A 21253-nucleotide genomic window follows, 5' to 3' on the forward strand; every position below is an offset into this window, starting at 1 on the left:
CCATCTGGCCTCTGCCCACTGTGATTTTAGCTGCCTTTGCAAGTGAGAAGGCTGAGGAGCCCTTTCCTGCTGCTCCTTGGATGAGCCTGTCTACTTCCCACTCTTGGAATACAGATATTTCTCCAGGCAAGAGCACAAACTCCCTGTTTGCTTACTCCAGGGAGACTTGCAGAACCCCTTGCTACATTCCCTAGCTACATTCACTTTTCCCTCTCAGATTCCAAAAGCAAGCTGAGCTACTGACCATTTGTAATCAGGAAACAGCAGCAGCATTGTGTCTGTGCCACCCACGACACACAGATCTTTCCAGCTCTTCATGCTTTTGGGCCTGCAGCACACATCAACAAGGCAGAAACAAGGAAGGTTTAAAAAACTGTACAAAAAAGAAAGCCCAAAGCTTAAAGATCAAACTCCAACCCAGAACAACTTCTTTGGGTAATGGGATCTTTTTTTTTTGCCAAACCCACTATATTTACTAATAGTCAAGGGTGAGTCATTGCTGCCCCTCTCCACAGCCAAGGGTCTCTGGAGAGGAGGCTATTTTGGCTATGATTTCTTCTGTACAAGTGGTGCCATCTGCACAGCAGCTCAGTTTCCAGGGCTTAGAAGAGAGAACTCATCTTCAGAAGCCCACAGCTGAAGGGAAGGCAGCAACAGTGCATGAGGCTCGTGTCTATGCCCCACATCCGGCCTTCCAACAGGTTCTTCCTCTGTAACTGCTGGCCTACTGCATCCTTGCCAGGGGCTGAAGACAGACTCCAAACAGGGAGAAGTGACTGTGACATCTGGGCTCACCGCAGCTTCAACATTCTCCACAACAAACACTCTGCTTCAGTCAGATTTCTGGCAGGAAAAACAAGTTCCGTGTCTGAGATTTCCATTTAAGGACTTTTCCCAATCATCTTTTAACTCAGCCATCTGCAGCATCACACAGAGGAAAGAAGCCTCACTGCCACCTTCCTGCTATCAAAGCACTTTTTGGACAGGTGCCCTTTTCTGTCCAATTTGGGCATGGAGGAACATAAGTTCTGGAGGAACACAAGAGCACCAAGGTGGCCCTGGCTGCTCCTGGGCTTCCTTCACATGCTGCTGTATCTCTCCTTTCCTCTCACCTTCGGCCTCGTGTCCAGCAATTAAAGCAAAAACCCCAGGGTGTCACCAAGACACACAAAGCAATCACATGCAGACAAGAGATTTTCACAGAGGTTCTTCTGATCCAGCTCCCAGCTGAGAGAGCGGAGAGAAGAGAGCCCCTTGGTTTATTTCTTACTTTTTATACATTTGTGGGTCTAGCAGAAGATTGGCTTTTTGGGGTTTCCACCCCTCAGCCTCAGTGGCCAAACCAATTGTCAGTTACAATTGTTTTCAGGTTAGAAATATGCAAACAAAGGACAGAGAATGAAAAACAAAGGATTTGTTTATGTTACATCTGTGGGAAAGGTAGAAAACTGCTCTTAATATTGTACAATAACTAAAAAGATCTGACTCCATTTAAGAAAATCAAAAGGCTCAGAAAAACACAGAAAAACCAGGGTAACACCAGGGGAATCCACATCCCATTAGACAGGGAACAAAGGGGGAAAGGGTCTTTTCCCCACGTTCCTGATGGGAGCAGGAACAGATTTTGACCTTTGGGCTCCTGGTGCTGGTAGGAGAGCTAAGCAGCATCAGGGGCCGGGGAAGGAGAGGGGAGCTCTGTGCTGGCAGGCACAGGAGGAGGAGGAGGAGAGGGAAAGGCACCCTGACAAGCAATGGCAGTGTCACCACGCTGTAACCCAGCCAGCACTGTGGCTGTGACGTGTAGTCACCAGTCACACCGCTGTGTGCAGCTGGCTACTCGTGAGCAGCAAAACAAGAGCTTGGACAATCTGACAGTCTGAGGCCAAAATAGATAAATAAACAAACTAGGTTTTGAATAATAATGAGACACATCTGTATTAAGAAATCATGATTGTTTTGTTTAAAGTGTGCCAATGAAAGCAGTATTTTATAGAGAGTTTGAAAGACTGTCCTCTGAGCTCTTTGTAGCTAGCACATAGTTTATGCAACTTTGATGAACTCAAAGAGGTTTTTTTCTTCCTTTAAGAGTCACTCATGTCACCTAGAAAAACATTATATATACTACTTCCCTTGGCTTTTAAATCTAGCAGAATGACAATTGCTTCAGTGGGCAGAGGCCAGATAACACAATTCAGACAGTTGCGTTTTATGCAGCTGTACTTCTGAATTTTTGTTAGAGATGATGGGTTTATGCTGACCTGAGGATATAACATGAAAACTGTTCTTGTGTGTCATTCAGAATCTCGCTTACTGATTTTAATACACTACAGGAAAAGAGCTCTTACAATTTGGTGGACCAATAAATGACTAGAATTTTAAATTGTAAATTCATAATACTCAACAAAGAAAAAGCTGTGGCTATCATAATGTTGCTGCCTTTCTGAGAAAGATAATATAATAATGAACACATTAATCACTGTCTCTTAAAGCAAGAAATAAAAGGAACCAAATTAAATTATTAGATAAAAATATTTAGGGGAATAAAAAGGTTTCAAGGAAATAAATGCATTCTGTGCATAATTAATTTAACAAGTTTACCAGTTATGAGAAATGTTGTGAAAAGCCAGAGTTTAAGTTCCTTCCACATTTGTGGATAAAGAGTCCAACAAGACTGACAAGAAAGCAAGGACTCAGAAAGTATCTCAGTTTGGAAGAGGAAGCAGGCAGATAACCTTTTGGCAAGCATCTCTGTGCTGCCCACATCCCTGGGAACAGTGCAAGAGGCTGCTGCAGGACACTGCCTGAGACAGAGAGTACAGGGCTAGAAGGGCTTCTGATCATATTTACCAGAGTCCTTCACAGGTAACATCCATCCCAAAACACAGACATAATGAAATGACTGTTACAGCTGATTTCATAACTGCCCCAAGAGAACAAGTTGGGACACCAATTAGTTTTATTGAGAAGGAACAGCAGTGGCTTATGAACTTCCGCAGAGACCTCGTTTCCTGCTTTAACAAAATAAGCAGAACAGATAAAAACTATAAAAGAGCAGCTATGCCAAGAAACTTGTCTCCAAATGAAGTGTTTTGATATTCTTTCCCATGAGCTGATAAATTTATGAGACTTATTTTTTTAGCTTTACAGTGTGTGTACAAATATATCTATATATTTGAACAGACATACATTCAAACTTTTCTAAAGGAGGAGGAAAAAGAGAAGACTTATAAGAAATCACAGTATCTCACAGGTAGAAAAGGAGAATTCTAAGCAGGAAAGGCATGACTTTTGAGCATAGGAGATTTTCCAATTTCAATAACCTCACCAAGACAGGGTAATTTAAACAATAAACAAAATCACAAATATCAAATTAGAACTTTCTGCAGTGCCCAATGAAGATAACTAAAAGAAAGATAAAACCAACAAAACAGCTTATTGCATGTCAGCTTACTGTTTATCAGCTAGAAACAAATCTAAGTACGTTGTAATTTAGGCCATCAGAGAATAGGTCTGAATTAAAGAAAATTAATTCTATCAGTCAAAGTAAAATAGAAAAAAAAATCTTTAATGATATATTTGACATAAATGTATGCATCACACCTCAGGGGACTGAAGAAAAGCTAAGTGAAAACAGGACCCCTTTGGCTGGTAAATGTAAGGATACATATGTGCATATCTGCATACACACATGTACACAAACCCTTATTTTTCTGTGATGAAAACATGCCCCAGCTGAAGGAAAAGTGACTGCCTGAACTGATCTCAAAGACTTTAAATTATAATATTTTTTCTGTTTTACGTCTTGATTCTATGCCATAAAACTTAGAAAGAAAGAAAGGTCATTTAAACCAAGGCAAGAGAAAGCTTCTCCATGTTTTATGTATTTCAACTTTATTTGCAAGTCAATAGGTTCTGAATCTCTGTAGGTTTCCATTAAAGTGGAAATTGCAAAACCCTTTTACCCTGATGGAAATTTGATGCTGATACGCTCTAAGCCCTACATGACTCCTCTTTTTTATATATATTTTATTTGTATTAACAATTATGTGAGGGAATTTCTGGGGGACAGATCATTAGAAGTGATTCTGGCATACTGTTTGTCTCAGACTCGCCAGAATTTCTTAAGAAATAAATTTAAATCAAGGTCACTGTTTAAAATGCAAAAAAACTCACGGCCGTCTGCTGCCATGGAGTTGCAACTGCAAAATAACAGAGTTTATTGTCATCGTTGAAAATTATATCTGGAGATACTTGAGAGAAGCTCAAGCAAAATTCTGGACACTACAATAACAGGGAATTTTATTCACTGATTATGGAATTGTGCAAAGGGTTCTCTACAATCACTTCTCTTCGTAAGAAACGTATGTATTTTGGCATAACCCAGCACATACCCCTACCTGGGGTTGTGTTTGCACTGCAGCTGCACCCCGAGACTGCGTCACCCGTGGATGTGACTGTGTGCTACCTGCGTGCCCTGCCTGCTCCTTCCCCTGTGGTGCTGTGTCTGGACAAGGCAGCTGGGCACAGGGCACCGCTCAGCCTGGGGTCACCCAAACGGCCCCTTCCTGGCTGTGCACACTGATGCTGCTGTGTGGGTCGGTTGGCTCCAGCTGGGCTATTGCTAGTGGCATCTCAATCAGGGAGGGGAAGACCAGCTGGACTGGGGACATCCTAAGGTGACTCTAGCACTCCGTGATTCAAGGTTAGGTGGAACTTGTTGACAGACTGAGATCAGGGGAAATTAAAGTGAAAATGAGATTTAACTGGTTGCTAAACACTCTGTGACCTTCAGACCATCTGGGAATGCCCACTTATGTCCATGGAGACTGCTGAAATCACATCCCACCACACACACAAAGTAAAGCCTGCTCCTTACCAGACAAAGGCCAGACTTTCCTACTGAAGAGTGGCATGTTGACTGACAGCTGAAGCTTTTTTGTGCTATTCCCTGGAGGTACCCAAGGACACAAATACTTCCCAGGCAGGATGGATTTCAAAAGAAACCAGACCAATTATTGTTGCAAGAACTTAAGTGAGAAAACACCTTCTGTCAGAAATGACCGGTTATCAGATGCGAGACCTCATCTGCACTGTAATGAAAAAAACTGCAAGAATTATGCTGACTTCATCCATTTTAATTTCCCATGAGAGAATTGATTTGAAATACAAAATGGCACTTCACAATTACTTCGTAAAAGCAAAATCTGAAAAGTGCTCTTGAAATTACCTGCTTTTACATCAATAGAACAATATTACTCCTGATATTATTGACGTTGCTGTTTTACTGGTGAAGAAATAGAATCATGTAAGACTAAATAATTGCCATGGAATAGACATTTCTGATCGAGGAAGAGAAGAAATTAGATCTCCTGAAAGAAAACTGTGCTCTGTTTTCTTTCTTCCTCTCTGTGAATGTGATCAAATGCCACTAATAAAAGAAAAATTTGCATTTGATTTCAGTACATACAGAAGCAGGCTGACAAATTATTATGTGTATCAAATTGAAGTTATTATATCACAAGAAAAACTGTCTTTCTTCTAAGAGAATTTGTGTCAGACAAATTTGTGTCAAACAAAAGACCTCTCCTCTCCTCTCCTCTCCTCTCCTCTCCTCTCCTCTCCTCTCCTCTCCTCTCCTCTCCTCTCCTCTCCTCTCCTCTCCTCTCCTCTCCTCTCCTCTCCTCTCCTCTCCTCTCCTCTCCTCTCCTCTCCTCTCCTCTCCTCTCCTCTCCTCTCCTCTCCTCTCCTCTCCTCTCCTCTCCTCTCCTCATTAAACTCTTTTTAAAGACTTGTCAGGACATACTGTGATTAGGATATATAGTAGTAACCTCTGTAGAAGAGGTTAAGTGAACAGGTGGATAGACCCTCCAGAGTTCTATATAACAGCATGAGTTTTTCACTTTCAAAGTTTCTAAAATTTAGAAAAGAAATAAATTAGATAATACTTACATTTTCTTCATAAGCTTTTTACTTGAAAATTTAAAACTGCCTGCCTAAATTGTCCAAATCAGAAATACAGAGGAAAAAAAATTTTCAGTGTTATTTCAATAGGAAAGAGCCCTTCAAACAGATTTTATATTTTTGCAATGTGTTGTAAGTACAATCCAATTTTTTTTTTTTTTAAATAAGCATGTTTGACACTTCACAGTACATGGCAATTCATGTATTAAACACACTCTAAACAAGTTGGACTGAGACTCTACAAATCCAAACAGTCCAACATAGAAATGGTTCTCATTAGGAGACAGATGAAAGCAAGAAAAAATTCTGAAGGACACAGGTTGTCTACGTGGCTCAGTGAATGCTTCAGTGGGGAGAGGCATAAAGAGCCATATGGATTTAAACAAGACTTTCTATGCCTTGTGCTGAAAACTGTTAATTCCATATGTGTAGACTGAACTTATGCTGCCAGACTGGTATGACAATGCTTTCTCCTTCTTTGAATAAGTATAACCTGCAACCTTCCAGAGCCCTGCAGGCACTGACATCCCTGAAATCCCTGCCAGCCTCTCCTGGGGTGTTCCACTACCCTGCCCATGGTCCACGACCCCATTTCAGCCCAGCTGATCCCCACCCACAAGCTGATATTCTGGCCTGACCTCGGATGCCGTGGCTGCCTCTGGCCACCTCCAGGCTGCCCTGGTCCCTGCTGAGGATGAGCTCTGGCTGGTGAGATCCTGCCCTGCTACCCTGTTCCCTGTGAGTTCCATGGCTCTCAGTCCCAGGGAACAGCCAGCCCTTGCCCAACACGATAGGTTCCACAAGATATGAACTTGTAGAACATCAAGCAGATGTTCTACAAGTTCCTATCTTGTGGAGATATCAAGCAGAAATGCAGGTCCTAAGTGAGTGCTGGGTACCATTTAGGTGCTGGAAATACCAAGGGTAGGCTTGGGTGGAGAAAGCACTCCTGGCAAGTCTGCTGGGAGCAAGGATGCATTGTCTCTTCCGCTTTTCTATGGAACCAGAAATCTTTGTTTCAGTAAGAAAATATCCAACCCTACAGAATTTAAATGGAATTTTATTTTACAGGTCCAAAATGTTTAGAGCTGTCTTTCTAATGTGCATGCCCTTCTGTATCACAAAGAGGTTAACCTCACTGAAAATAAAAGGTTTGATTTAATCAGAAAGAAGCATACTTTAAAAGCTTGTTATTACCCAAAAGCAGACATTACATAAATTTTATTCTATTTTTATATCTTCCTGGCTCCAATCTCCTGAATCTGACATTAACCATAACAATTGCACATGTGACTTAAACAGGCCAATTTCTCCTTTTTCTGTTCCAATATAAATATGGAAGTAATACTGTTGAAGTAATATCTTTGAGGTAGACTCCCTCCATGAGAACAGGATTTTTCTCAGAACAGCCAGAGTCAGGAAAGTATACTGATTTTGAAGCCAGGTTTTCACTGACTATTTGGAGCAGTAAAGTGGAGACCACCAGGGTTGACGTGAGAGCCTGGCAGTCCCAGAGCCTGGGCACGCAAGACAATGTTGGTGGCATTTTGAAAAGCACAGGAGGCTTCAAAGCCATTTCAAAATGCCTTAGGCTTTCATAAGTTCAAGCACTAATTTACAGTAAAACTTCAGCTTTTAAATGCATTTATCATTTGTGCTGAGACACAGCCACTCACACCTCTGTGAGATTCAGATTCACCATCACAACCTCTCTCTTATGTCTGACTTCAGTTTCTTGTTGAAACTCTATCTTCACTGCTCTTGACCAAGCCAAGATTACACCAAGGGTCAGAAGATGAGGACCTTGCAGCTGACTCTGGGCAGTGAATACTGTAGTGCCCTGTGGATGCAGTCCTGCAAGAAAGCTGCCAGCATTGATATGGCATTGATATGGTTGCTCAGGCATTGAGCCCTGTGAGGTGTGCACAGCCTGGGTCTCACATTGCTGTCCTGAGCATCTGTGTTGCCCAGGTAGGCAAAACTTACAGTTTTCCTCCTGGAAAAGCTAACAGCTTGGTGTCTTACGAGCATACCTTCTGTACACCTAGAAGCATTGCTATCTTAACTGTGATGATTTTTGAAAAAATTTACTCATGTCAAGCCAGATATCCTCTTCCATTTACAGACAAGAGACTGTCACTCAGCTGAACAGGGCTGCTCCCTGCCCCAGGTCACATCTTCCCCTGCTCCTCTGTCAAAGAAGTTTATGGGCGCCTTCCCCAATTTGCTTCAGAAAAATCAACCAGCTTAATGCAGTCTAAGCCTTTAAACTGCTCCTTTGGTGTCCACCTATTTCAATGTAGAATGTAGTCCCTGGCTGGATGCCTACTTTTCCACGCAGTTCCCAGAAAGGCACGGTGCCAGGGTGATATAATTCAATGAACTTCCAGAAGAAAACAATGTGCTGGGGGAGGAACATCCCTCTGAGGGTCTGGAAGCTTTCTTCTTCTCACATTATTCTTCTTACGTGGTGAACACTGTTCTTTGGTGCCATATGCCATACCAAGGGAGCAACTGGGTGAAGGGAAATCCATCTTCAGAGGAGTCCATGATCTAATAAACAACATTTACCTTGAGAACATGAGAATTAAGCCATGCTCAGAGACTACAGCATATTCAACTCAATATCCAGTGAAATTCCCAAAGTAGTTCTTGCTTTGCTGACTCCCCTCCTGTGCAAAGTGATTGCTCTCAGGAGGGGAGCTCTCTATGGAGTTTTGCTCACAAAGTCCAGGTGGGAACACAGGCAAGCACAAGGCACAAGGCAGGGGAAGTCTGTCCCCATGACCTGTGGCAAGAATCTGTGACCTTTGTTCTTATTAGTCCCATGTGCCTTGGAGTTTGACATTTTATTTTTGCACCCTGTTTTTCCCCTTTCCAGACCATCCAAAAGGTTTACCCAACCTGTTTTCTATTTCCTTTCTATCATCACAAGGTTGGCAAGGTAGAACCATCTAAGACAGGAGATGAAAATTTTCCTGGTAAGGGCTGGAGAGAAACCAAAAGGAGGAAGTCTGTTTGAACTGAAAGACATTTTACAGGAGATAGGCACACTGCTCCAGACATCTATCCGTATCTTTAGATGCCTACATGCTGCCATATGCTGTATTCCAGTCCAGACTCATAGTGAACCCTTCAAATTCTAGGTCATCCCTGAAGATAGCTTCTAATTTACAGCTCCTGTCTCTTTTTCTCATTTTATTTTAAGAAAATAGAGAAAACATTTCAAATAAGCCTGTACCAGAGGTGTAGGGACGCTCATATCCTGAGTCTCCCTGTGTTAAGTCCTGGCCATTTTTTTTTCTCCACTGCAAGCAAACATGCTATTGTCTCCATGTTACTTGCCAACTGTAAGCAACTGGCCTCACTTCTTGGCTTTCCGTCAAAACAAATTCTGTCAGGTTATATTTATTTGTGTGTTCTGGTACAGCTAGCAGTGAAACTGCTTTGCCTGCCAGCATTCTTGTTAAAATTCCCCCCAGCTGAGTCAAGCAATCTCACCAGTACACACCTTGACCAGGCTCCCCGGCATTTTTCAGAAAAACAACCTTCCAAATAATGGGAATACCTAGAGAGATTATGTTTAAAGTCAGACACTGAGAAATAAAATTGCTTCCACTCTTCTGATATTTTGAAAATCAAACATATTAAACTTCCGGCCTTCATTACAAACACTCAGTTTTTCATGAAGGCTTCAAACATGGTTGAAGAATCTGTCTTCATTCAACATAGTTATGAAGAAGATTGTTCAAACATGACTGACTACAAACTTAAGCGTCTGAGCCTGTTTAATGTCAGCACTGCTAATGAGGCCTTTAACGATTGTTTTCTCAGAAATATTTAGCTAATGGTCCTTCCCACTGGCTGACTGATTCCTTTGGGCACCATCAGCCATTCTGGTACTGGGAATCAGAAATTCAGACTGCTCAAAAACTGTAAGAAGGGGTCACTTTCCCCTTCTTACACAAGGGAAACAAAGCAGTGTAAAGCCATGTGAAGATTGCTGGATTGTCTAGCTAACCCAAGCAGTGTGGTAATGGCCAGCTGTGGTCTTGATTCATTAGAGTCATGTGTGGCATTACAGGTGAAGCTCTGGAAACTCAGCATAGCCCCCCATAGAACAAAACAAGCTGGGAGATGTATAAAGCTGTGGCAAACTGAAGGTGGATGATCACTGTAAAATGCACAGGAAAAAAATTCAATTACTAAGACTCATATTTTAATGGCATAAAAGTCATACAGAGCAAAGAAACTGCTGAGTGTGGCATGCCAAACCAAAAGTGCCTGTTTCTGATGCCTGGTAGAAAGGTAAGTAGTGGTGGCAGATTGAATGGCAGGTTTGAACCCTTCAGAGGTGTAGACACAGCTGGCTTTTGTGGATCATGTTTTGAGAGGGAAAAGACTGGCATAGCCAGTGAGATTTCAAATTAATTGCTGAAGATGCTTGTTTCTCCTACCCTACAGTTCCTGGATGGGAGAGCTGGGGGAGGTCTGTGCATCTCAGTGAGGATTCATGGTAGTGATGTGGGGTATTTGGGGCCTTTGTGTTTGGAAAGCCAAAGGACATATAGACTATCTTCTTCTTTACCACTAATCCATTGCTGGGGCTGCAGACAGAAAGGGCCCACAAGTATCACAACTTCTCATCTACATCTTTGTGCACAAGGAAGTTAAAATACATCTACTGCCTAAACAGCTGTGTATATGTATCGGAAGTGAATTCCAAACTAGCAAGGCAAGACAAAAGTAAGAACATAGCCAGGGTAGCTTGTGACTAATAGCTACTGGCGCTTGACCCAGCTTTTATTTATAACAGCTTCACGGGAAATCTTCTAGGCTTGTTTCAAAACAATGCAAATTAATACATTTTAGAATTAGCCCTACATAGTTGAACAACTAAGAAAGATTAGATCATATACCAGAAAGTCTCAAAACTGGGAATTTTTTACAGTCCCTTAATTTCTAAGTTTAAAAAAATGTTAATGACATAGTCTGAGTTTACCAGTAATAAAATGAGATTTCCTAATGGCTTGATGATAAAGCCTCTGCTGAGCCGTGGCTTCAATGGGGACCTAACTTACAGAGTATGTTCTCAAGAGAGATCACAGAATTATAGAATAGTTTGTGTTGGAAGAGACCTTTAAAATTCATCTTGTCCAACACCCCTGCAATTATCAGGTACATCTTCAACTAGATCACTTTGTTAGAGACCTGTTCAACCTGGCCTTGAATGTTTTCAGGGATGGGTCATTGACCACCTCTCTGGAGAACCTGTTCCAGTGTTTTGCCATTATCATTATAAAATTTTTCTTCCTTCTATCTGTTTTAAATCTACCCTATCTTTGTTTAAAGCTATATCCCCTTGTCCTGTTGCAACAGGCCCTACTAAAAAGTCTGTTGCCATCTTTCTCAGAAGTACCACTTTTAGGTACTGACTCTCTCAGCACATGTTCATAGAGGTGCTCCAGACCTCTGATCATCTTTGTGGCCTCCCCTAAACCTGCTCCAGCATGTCCACGTCTTTCCTTGCTGAAAACCCCAGACTTGGACACAACATTCCAGGTGGGATCTCACAAGAATGGAGCAGTGAGGCACAAGCACCTCTCTTGACTTGCTGGCCATGCTGCTTTTGATTCTTTAGATCTGCCACCTTAACAGACTGCAACAAGGTCTGGAAAAGTGTTTTGAAAGTTTTTCCAGTATTAAATGAATGAGATGACTGTAAGAACTCACTTGCAAAGTCTGTCTCAGAAACCATTTAAGCAACGTGGTCTAGTGAAAAGTGTCATTGCCCACAGCAGGGAGGCTGAAAATTGATGATCTTAAAGGTCCCTTCCAACACAGACCATCCTATGATTCTATGACAAGAACTGATTAGCATATCCATCATCTTCCAGTGAATGCCTTGATGTGCACTCTTGCTCTGCCTAGTGGATTTGAAACCTATTGAAATACCATTTCCTAAATGTGGAATAAGATTATTCTAACCTTGAGTTAATATCATTTTCATTATTATTTTTGGTGATGGCTATGATGAAGATATCTGTTATTGTTCTGAAGAATACCATGTGCTTATTCTGGCTTTCAGTTTTTGGAAAGATACATTGAACTCCTCAAATGTTGTTTTTCCCTGGAGAAAAATCACTTGGCGTACATAAATGACTTTGTTTCCTACCCTAGTTTATAGACAAAAGTTTTTATCTTTGAAAAGGACAAACAGAAGCCAAGAACAAAGTGTTATTTATGATTCACATTCTGCCTCCCAGTTAACTCTCTGTGAACAAATATTTAACTACAACATAGGTGACTCCTGAGAAAGTGATCTGGGAAGTCTATTATACCCTCTAACTTCATAAACCCCCGTGAACTGAAATATCTGATTTTGGCCTCCTAAGTCAACCTGAAGTTTCAAAAGCCATGGTTGTATGTTCTTTCTCATCTTCAATGTTCCAGTGGTGCTTTTAGGGCACTACTTCCTTCTTTAGTCTGAAGACATTTCTTTTTGAGTCTCTTTCCAAGAAACTGAAATAACAGACAAGCACCTCCCGTTCTTTTAAAATGACTACTGCTATGCACAAAGAAATGCAAGAGTCTAAATTCAAAGGGCAAGAGAAGTCCTGATTTTCTGGCTTAATTCATGGCATCCTGAATGTCATTTCTGCCTACCACTGTTGGAAGCAGCCTTCTGTGTTCCCTCCAAGACTAAGTTCAGGTCTATAAACATCATCACCTGAACCATTATCATAATTTTCTCCCAAGCCCAGCTCTGTTTGCCTTACTACATTCCCACCATTCAGCTATAAAGTCCCATCACTCCTTAAGACCCCCAACACAGAGATGAAAGCTCCATATATTGTCCCCTATGCCTTCTGCTCCCCAAACCAGTTCTCCAAACACAATTCCCCAGCCATCTAAGGCACATCTCTGTCTCAATAACCCCATTCCCCTCACCTTCCCCAAATGACATTTTGCCCATGGTCTTTTCAGAAATACTTGTCCCAGACTATTTAATTTCCTGTAGGCACATGAGAAGAGCAGCAGGGGAGGTCTGGGAGCTGGAGACAGCTTCACACATCGGTAAGGTACTGGCCAGCCAGTGACAGGAGCAGCTGTGTGAAGGTTTTTACTCTGATTTGTAAAACATCCTTGACAAAGGCAAAACTAGCAATTGTTGAGATTGTTTTTGCCTGGCTTACATGCAACACATGTGGGAACACCCAGCCTACTGATTCAGACTTTCATCTGGCAAAGGGCAGGATTTTTTTCCAGTCCTTGATCCTTAGGTCACATCTGCTTCTTATCCATCAACTTTGTGTAAAATGTATATGGAGCCTTAAGCATGAAGTCCCTCCAAGCTGTTCCCTCCTGGGTAAGTATTTAAAGTTTTTCTTCTCTCCAGAGAGATTTTTGTCCCTAATTTAAGTCCTATGAAAATCCATGAGCTTTAATTGAGTTCACTCAGTAGTACAGCAGAGCAAACATCACTGTGAAGTTTGTCTTGTAGGTAACAACTCCCTGGGAGTTATCATTTGCTGCTCTGCTGTAATGTTCAGCATTCATATGCTAATCCATTTGTGGAGACTGTTGTGCCTGACTGTATGGTAAGGCTTTATCAAATGACAGCAAAATTAATAGTTTGGTTTCTGCCAATTTGATGCAAGATGTCTAAAATGAAAAGCAGAATATATATCACTGAAGAGAATTTTGGAGCATTGTTTATTTCTCTCCAAATATAATATTTTCATCATTTTTTTCTGCATTACCACTGATACCATAACAGTTTCTAATTTTCCACTCCATAAAAGATTCTTCATAAAGACTGTGTATGTGTACATGCATGTATATACATATATGCTGATCTTTTCCCTGTTGAATAGATCTGACCATGACATTCATATACCATTCATATACCATGAACTGCAAATAAATGCAATGGCTTGGGATTTTAAAGAAATCAGTTAATGATTTCAGAGGGGAAAATGAGAACAATTTCTAGATTAGAAGGCTCTGCAGAGGGATGTGGGCAGGCTGGATCAGTGGGCTGAGGCCAGTTGTGTGAGGTTCCACAAGACCAAGTGCCTGGTCCTGCAACCCCAAGCAGAGTCACAGGCTGGTGGCAGAGTGGCTGGAAAGCTGCCCAGTCGAAAAGGACCTGGGGGTACTGATTGACAGTAGCTGAACATGAGCCAGGGTGTGCCCAGGTGGCCAAGAAGGCCAATGGCACCTGGCCTGTGCCAGCAATAGTGTGGCAGCAGGACCAGGGCAGGGATTGTCCCCCTGTTCTGGGCACACCTCAAATCCTGTGTTCAGCTCTGGAAACTCACTTCAAGAAAGCCATTGAGGTGCTGGAACATGGCCAGGGAAGGGCAGCAGAGGGCTCAGCCAGTTTGGGGGAGACCTTATCACTCTCTACTACTCCCTGAAAGGAGATGGTAGCCAGGTGGGGGTCAGTCTCTTCTCCCAAGGAACAAGTGACAGGATGAAAGGAAAAAATGCCACGTTGTGGCATTGGAGGTTTAGATTGGGTAGTAGGAAATTTTTCTTCACAGAAAGGGTTGACTAGCATTTGAACAGGCTGTGCAGGAAAGAGGCAGGTCATCATCCCTGGAAGTGTTCAAAAAACCTGTGGATTTTACATTGTTTCATGATGAACATGGTGACAATGTTAGGTGGATAGCTGGACTTGATAATCTTATCTTAAAGGTCTTTTCTAGTCTTAAAGGTTCTATGAGTCTATCATTCACTGTAAATAAAAAGACTGCATTTCACAGATATTTTTCTCAAGCATCCATTCTATTTCTTCTTTTTCTCCCCACAGAAAGCAGTGGATTCTCATTTCCTCCAATGTTTGTAAATTAACTCTGAAGGAATGGACAGCTCCAATGAAAAAAAACATACAAATTTTCTGAGAAGACAGCAAAGGAACTAGAAAAACCAGCTTAACTTGTAGGTCCTCACCTGACCCATGACTGAATTTCTGCTAATGCAACACTAATTTAAGGCACCTTTGTATATCAGGTACGGCAGTTACTCAGCATGTCACTGTTTGTAGAGTGGATTTTCTTTAGTATCCCAGTATATAGCAGGACAGAGAAATCTTTCTATCCATCCAATAGTTTATGAAAACACACAAACACTATATTTAAGGATTTAACCAATTTTCTTGCAAGATATTGCGACACAGTTCATTGTATATGACAGCCCAAGCCAGGCTTAAAAACCCTACCTGTTGGCAGCCTACTCACACTCCACCATCCTCTGCAGGGCAGGGCCTGGTTCCACCTGACCGATTAGGGTGAAGTGCTTATTTGTGCTGTTTCCAAGAGGCACTGAAGCTTTAGCTCTCTAACTGCCATCCTTTCTGCAGCTTCAGCAAGTTTCTGCTGTGGTTATTTAAACTGGAGATTCAGTTGCTGCCATAAGGGCAAATTTCAAAATGAAGTTGTAAGCTTTATTCTCACTAAGGTACACGCCTCTAGCACAGACTAACTCCCTCCAGCAAGAGGGCTTTTATCTGTAAAGCTTATATAGGGCCCAAAGACAAAATAAACTATGCAGTCAAAGGTCTTTGTATGGAAAAAATCCAGATTATTTTTTCACGCGTCAACATTTGGCCCCAAAAAGCTGATATTCACCAGTTACACTATGTCAGTCTACAGCTACTTACTTGAAAGACATACAGCAACATGTACAGTGCCCAGAAGAAGCTCCAGCCTTGCCTCCTACATAGATTTTGGTAATGCAGAAATTCCAGGTTGAGGTCTGCACCTCTACCTGTGCATAATGCATCAGTGTCACACTTATTTGTATATTCAGAGCCATTTGCATGTGACTAGAGTGTCTTATTTTTTTTCATTTTTTGCCAGATCTGAGGATGTTTGTGTTGCTGTATATTACAAGTTTTGCCATCTACACAAGTGAACAACCTCTTCAAAGCCAAACCAAAGGAGAAAATTATTACACCAGATATATCTGTAGCATTCCAGGTTTGCCAGGCCCTGCTGGCCCCCCTGGAGCCAGCGGATCCCCGGGGCCACATGGACGCATTGGTCTTCCAGGAAGAGATGGTAGAGACGGCAGGAAGGGAGAAAAAGGTGAAAAGGGGAGTGCAGGTATTGAATGTTTGTGTAACCTAACACAGTAGCACAAAAAAGCAAAACATTTCATCAGCACTGTCACATCTATCTATATAGTTGTATATATACATATATATCTCTCTATGTATGATGATTCTATGTACCTGTGTGGATTTAAGTGTGATGCATATATAAATAGAGTGGGAGAAAGAAAGTATGCATATATACTTTAGATATGTCTAATACACACATACTTATATCAGTATAAAGAAATGTCAATGCACAGCCTTTCTTTGCATGGATGCTAAAAAACTTGGGAAGAATGAAGCATGTGTGGTGTCAAATAAACAGTCTCACCCGTGCCATCAGCCAGGCGTAAAAGATTAGCAGGTGCTTAGATATGCATTAAAATACTCTATTTGTAGGAAATATTTAGTGCACAAGTACATACATGACAATGTAGTAGTCATGCTGCTGTCCTTGCCATCAGCAGTGCCTGTAGTTCAGGCAGCAATAGACTGATTACATATAAAATTATTTAATGTGTAATCAAGACACATGAAGATAAGTAGGAATATAGAAACAAAGGACCTGTGAAGTCTGGTCATTTGTTTAAAACTGGCATTACTTTTGCAAACTTACTAGAAAATTTTGAAAGAATCTCTAAAGTATTTTGAAATTCTGACCATGATTTTGTTGTTTGTTCAGGCACACACAGTAGCCCACACAATCATTTACTGAGGTGATACGTATAATGATTAACTAACTTAAAATGTTTTTGAAGGTTTAAGAGGAAAGACGGGGCCATTAGGACCAGCTGGAGAGAAAGGAGACCAAGGTGAGTCTGGTAAGAAAGGACCAGAAGGATTGACTGGTGCCAAAGGTGAAGTAGGTCCAGCTGGACCACCTGGACCTAAGGGAGATAAAGGAGACCGAGGAGAGCCAGGTGCACCAGGGGTCTGCAAGTGTGGAAAGATAGTGCTGAAATCTGCCTTTTCTGTTGGCATCACCACGAGCTACCCAGAGGAAAGACTACCAATTGTATTCAATAAAGTCCTCTTCAATGAGGGGGAGCATTACAACCCGTCCACAGGAAAGTTCATTTGTGCCATCCCAGGGATTTATTATTTTTCTTATGATATCACCTTAGCAAACAAGCATCTTGCGATTGGGCTGGTTCACAATGGGAAGTACCGGATCAAGACCTTTGATGCGAACACTGGCAACCACGATGTAGCTTCTGGATCCACAGTGATCTACCTTCAGCCAGAAGATGAAGTATGGCTCGAAATCTTCTACACTGACCAAAATGGTCTCTTTTCTGATCCAACGTGGGCAGACAGTTTGTTTTCTGGATTTCTCTTATATGTTGATACAGATTACCTTGACGCTTTATCAGATGACGATGAGCTCTGAAACAGATGTCAAATGACACCCAAACTGGAGACCCCAGCATAGGATTTTATTCATCTGTGTGGGGAAAACACAGTTGAAATGATGAAAAAAAAAATAAATCTGGGAATTCATTATTGTTTTGATTGAAACCAAATCTGAACTCGCAAGGACATTTCTAGAATTTAAGATGGATTTTTTTAACAAACAGCAGCAATATCAAAATGAACTGTAATTAACAAAAGACTGCATCACCAGGACAGACTCTTCCCTAATTATAATACTATTTAAACAAATTTAAGATACTGTACATTGAATTTTATATAAAATGTATTAAGTTGCAATTTAGAATGGATATTTTGTATATTACATTAAAGTAAAATTGAACAATTCACTGCAATATCATCTTTGGTTATTTTAAGACAGGAAATACATTAAAAACAGATAGGAATAAAATAGGAATGACTGTTTCAGAATGCCATTGCACAGGTCACAAAAACTGTCCCATCTGATATTTACACCAACACATAGCACTCACAACTAACCAACCTCCCAACAAGTACATGAAGATTTGTGCTAGCTGAGGACTACTCAACAGCAGCCATAAAAGACTAGAAAAAAGCTATCAAACATAAAAAGAAATAAAAAACTGAAAGATCTTAAAACTTGGAGATAGTCAGTATTCAGTGGGTATTTTCAGTGTAATTCCAAGTGTCTTTGCTATTCTTTAAACACTATCTACTATCTTTATGAAAAATGTGGAAAACAAGTATAAACTTTCTGCTGAAAATAATTGTGGATGCTCAAAAAAGGCAGGACAGTAATCACTAATCAGAGTAAATTATATGATGGGTGAGTCACGTCATTAAAGCAGAAGTTATGTTTCAATGTGGCCAAATGCAATGATATAAATGTAGGTCATACACAAGATGAAAAACTGCATTCAGCAAATCAATGAACTTGGAAAAGGTACATGGGACCTCATGGATTACCACCAAAATAGGAGTAATAAAGTACGTTGTTGTTACCACCCTTTGGATGTACAATAAATGGAACTAAAAGTAGAGATGGATAGTGGTTACCTAGGAAGCAACCACTTCTGTCAGTGTTTCAAAAACTTACTTGAACGTTGCAAAAAAATGTTTATACTTCTATTCATGGGGATTACACAAGAGATGTAACAAAGTCAATTTACTTTTCCTGTCAAGGAGGTTAAGAGGTGATTTAATCACCATCTGCACCCATCTGGTAGTACCTGGCACTTCCCTGTATCAGATAGGAACAGGTAAGGTTCATTGGTGAGAAACTGTATCAATCCCCACTGGAAAGGAGGAATCCATTTTACCAGCAGAAGCAACCAATCATTGTAAAAACACTTAGGAATATTACGAGTTCTCCAGAAGTCAACAACAGAAAAAAATGGCAAATTTTCATTGGGTCCTTTTAACTTACAATCTTTTATTCACTCCAGATTTACAGAGACACACTATTTCTAACAGTTATTCAGATAACATTAAATGTTGGTGGTCTGTGCTGCACAGCTCTTGAACCCACTTTTGTTATGACCAAGGCTGAAGGAAATTTCTAGGTTTTTCCGCGTACTTGACGGATTAGGAAAGTTACAACCAGACAAAATGACACAAAAATGGTGCTGAGATTGCAGAACCAGTGCAATGGTTATGTATGGAACATCAGTCTGTACCCATGCCCTCACTTCCTCCCATATCAGCATTCATGGCTGTGAGTACATGACTGCTGCTTTATGCAGTGAACAGGTGCAAAGCCCTGACCACAAATCAAACTGGCAATACTTGTACAACCATTATTTTATTTGACAGTGAGAGATGTCTGATAGAAGACAATAGTAGATTATTTTTCTAACTAGACATCTAATTTATTAGTGTCACACAAGGGCTGCTTTCTGTGAAAAATATGGAAGAGAACACTTGGAGCTTCAGTTTATCACCCTGCTGTACAATCATTTATACATCTGCAAATTAAGGACAATATGAGTGCAAAATGCAGTCCAATCATCATTTACAACTATGATTGATGCTGATGCTTCACAGCCATCAGTGCCTGTCTGAGGCACAAAGACCATAGCATTGCTCAGTGCTGTCTGCACTGAATTCCACAGGATGGAACAAGGATCATATCGAACCCATGACTTCCAGAAAGCGTTATTCAGTAGATGCAGGGCTGGACCCAAGATATATATCATGCAGCAAAAGCAACTAATAGAAGTTTTTAAATTAGATCATTATCTTATATGGAAATCTGTTTATGACATCTGAATCAGTATAAAGTTTATGTTAGGAATAACAAATCGGTTTTTGTAGAAATAGCTTCCTCTTGCTGCTGAGGACTCCAGGACGGTGTAGATGAATGTAGACGAGAGATCTCTGAAGTTAGGTTTTAGAAGATGAGGTTTATTGTAAGGGATGTGGGGGCCTTGCTCGGAGCTGCCAGGCTGCAGCTCGTGGCAAGGCCTAGGAAAGTGGGGGAAGGGAGAAGTAGGGAGAGGAAATTCCAAGAGAGGAAAGTCCTCAGGGAAGGGTGCAAGCAGAAAGAGAGCAAAGAGCAAAGAGCAAAGAGACCGTCCAGCCCCCTTGGGACCCCTTATCAGGGGTCTTCAAGGTGGGCTGGAACAAGCCTTGGGCCAATGGGGTTACAGATACCTGATACTTCAGGGGAGGGGTACAGGTGTGGGATGAACCATACATTGAGGGGTGAGACAGAACATTCCATTTGACCTCTGGGTCTGGCTGCAGGTAACTTTCAGATGGTCACATAACTGTTTTCCCAGAGATCCAGTATCTAATACATCTCAAACATCAAAACTTACTTTCAATTCTATCTCAGTTACAGGTTTCACATTCTCAGAATAGAGGAAATCATATTTATAGGGCTTTCTGGCTTCATCCTCCCCAACATCTCCCCCGTTCTTATTAACAACTAAAACACTAGACACTGTCTTACTCATTACTTTTTTCACACACTGAAGTATGCAGGGAACTGCTACTAAAACTACAATTACTACTATTAAAACAATCAAACCTATCTTACAAAGTTCCTTTAGCCAAGGTGCAAAGCTCAAACCATCAAACAAATTGTCTAACCAGGATGGGTCATCTATTGTAATTTGGCTAGCTAAATCTCTCAATTCTTGCAATTGTTTATGAATGGAAACAGAGTGATCAGATAAATTCATGCAGCACAAACCTTCAAAATCTTTTGGAAAAGGTACTCTAACTAAACAGGATTTTCAGGGCTTCTGTCGGATAGACAGATGGTATCAGAGCCTGCAGACTTAGCTAAAACAACTCAGACATTCATCTTTGGTTGACTTAGGTAAAGCTTCACTACAAAAACTAAAACAAAAGAACAAAAGTAACATGCAAATAATAAAACTCCAGTCTTTTCTTGGGCTGCTTTTGGCGGATCATCTTCTCTTGATGATTCTGCGCAGCTCAGGTCTGGGTGCTTGCTTCTTGGTTTGCAGAAGTACTGGCTGATGTGGGTGTGTCAGCAGGCTTCGATGCGTGGTACTGCTTCACATTCTTCACTGGAACCCACTTGAGTCCTCTTTCTGTGGAGGCAACTGCAAACCTCTTCCCCCATGTTACAGGATTATATGGTCTTTCTAACTGTCTTGATTTTAAATTTTTAATTGAAACTGGGGTGTGTACTTTCAGTTTTACCTTTTTAGTGTTCAAGAAATGTCTGTAAATGTGAGGGTGAGGCTCTTTTGCAGAGCTGTTCAGAAAATGATAAACATACTGAGCTTTCTTCAATCTCTTTTGAGGTGTCACTTGGGCTTTCCC

At 41.1% G+C, this 21253-nt stretch overlaps 1 protein-coding gene across 2 annotated transcripts in view; it reads left to right on the forward strand.

Annotated features, from left to right (window-relative positions):
- C1QTNF7 (C1q and TNF related 7) overlaps positions 1-17830 on the forward strand; it is a 36294-nt gene extending 18464 nt beyond the window's left edge. Inside the window, exons 2-4 of one of the 2 annotated variants that reach the window (XM_040065649.2) lie at positions 14780-14979; positions 15828-16055; positions 16822-17830. In XM_040065649.2, coding sequence (XP_039921583.1) covers positions 15836-16055; positions 16822-17453 — 852 coding nt within the window. In that variant the 5' untranslated portion in view covers positions 14780-14979; positions 15828-15835 and the 3' untranslated portion in view covers positions 17454-17830. Of the gene's footprint in view, positions 1-14779; positions 14980-15827; positions 16074-16821 lie in introns of both variants that reach the window. The other variant, XM_040065647.2, reaches the window with a different exon arrangement.
- The last annotated feature ends 3423 nt before the right edge of the window (positions 17831-21253 follow it).

This window comes from Hirundo rustica, chromosome 5, assembly GCF_015227805.2.
Source record: "Hirundo rustica isolate bHirRus1 chromosome 5, bHirRus1.pri.v3, whole genome shotgun sequence".
NCBI lineage: Eukaryota > Metazoa > Chordata > Aves > Passeriformes > Hirundinidae > Hirundo > Hirundo rustica.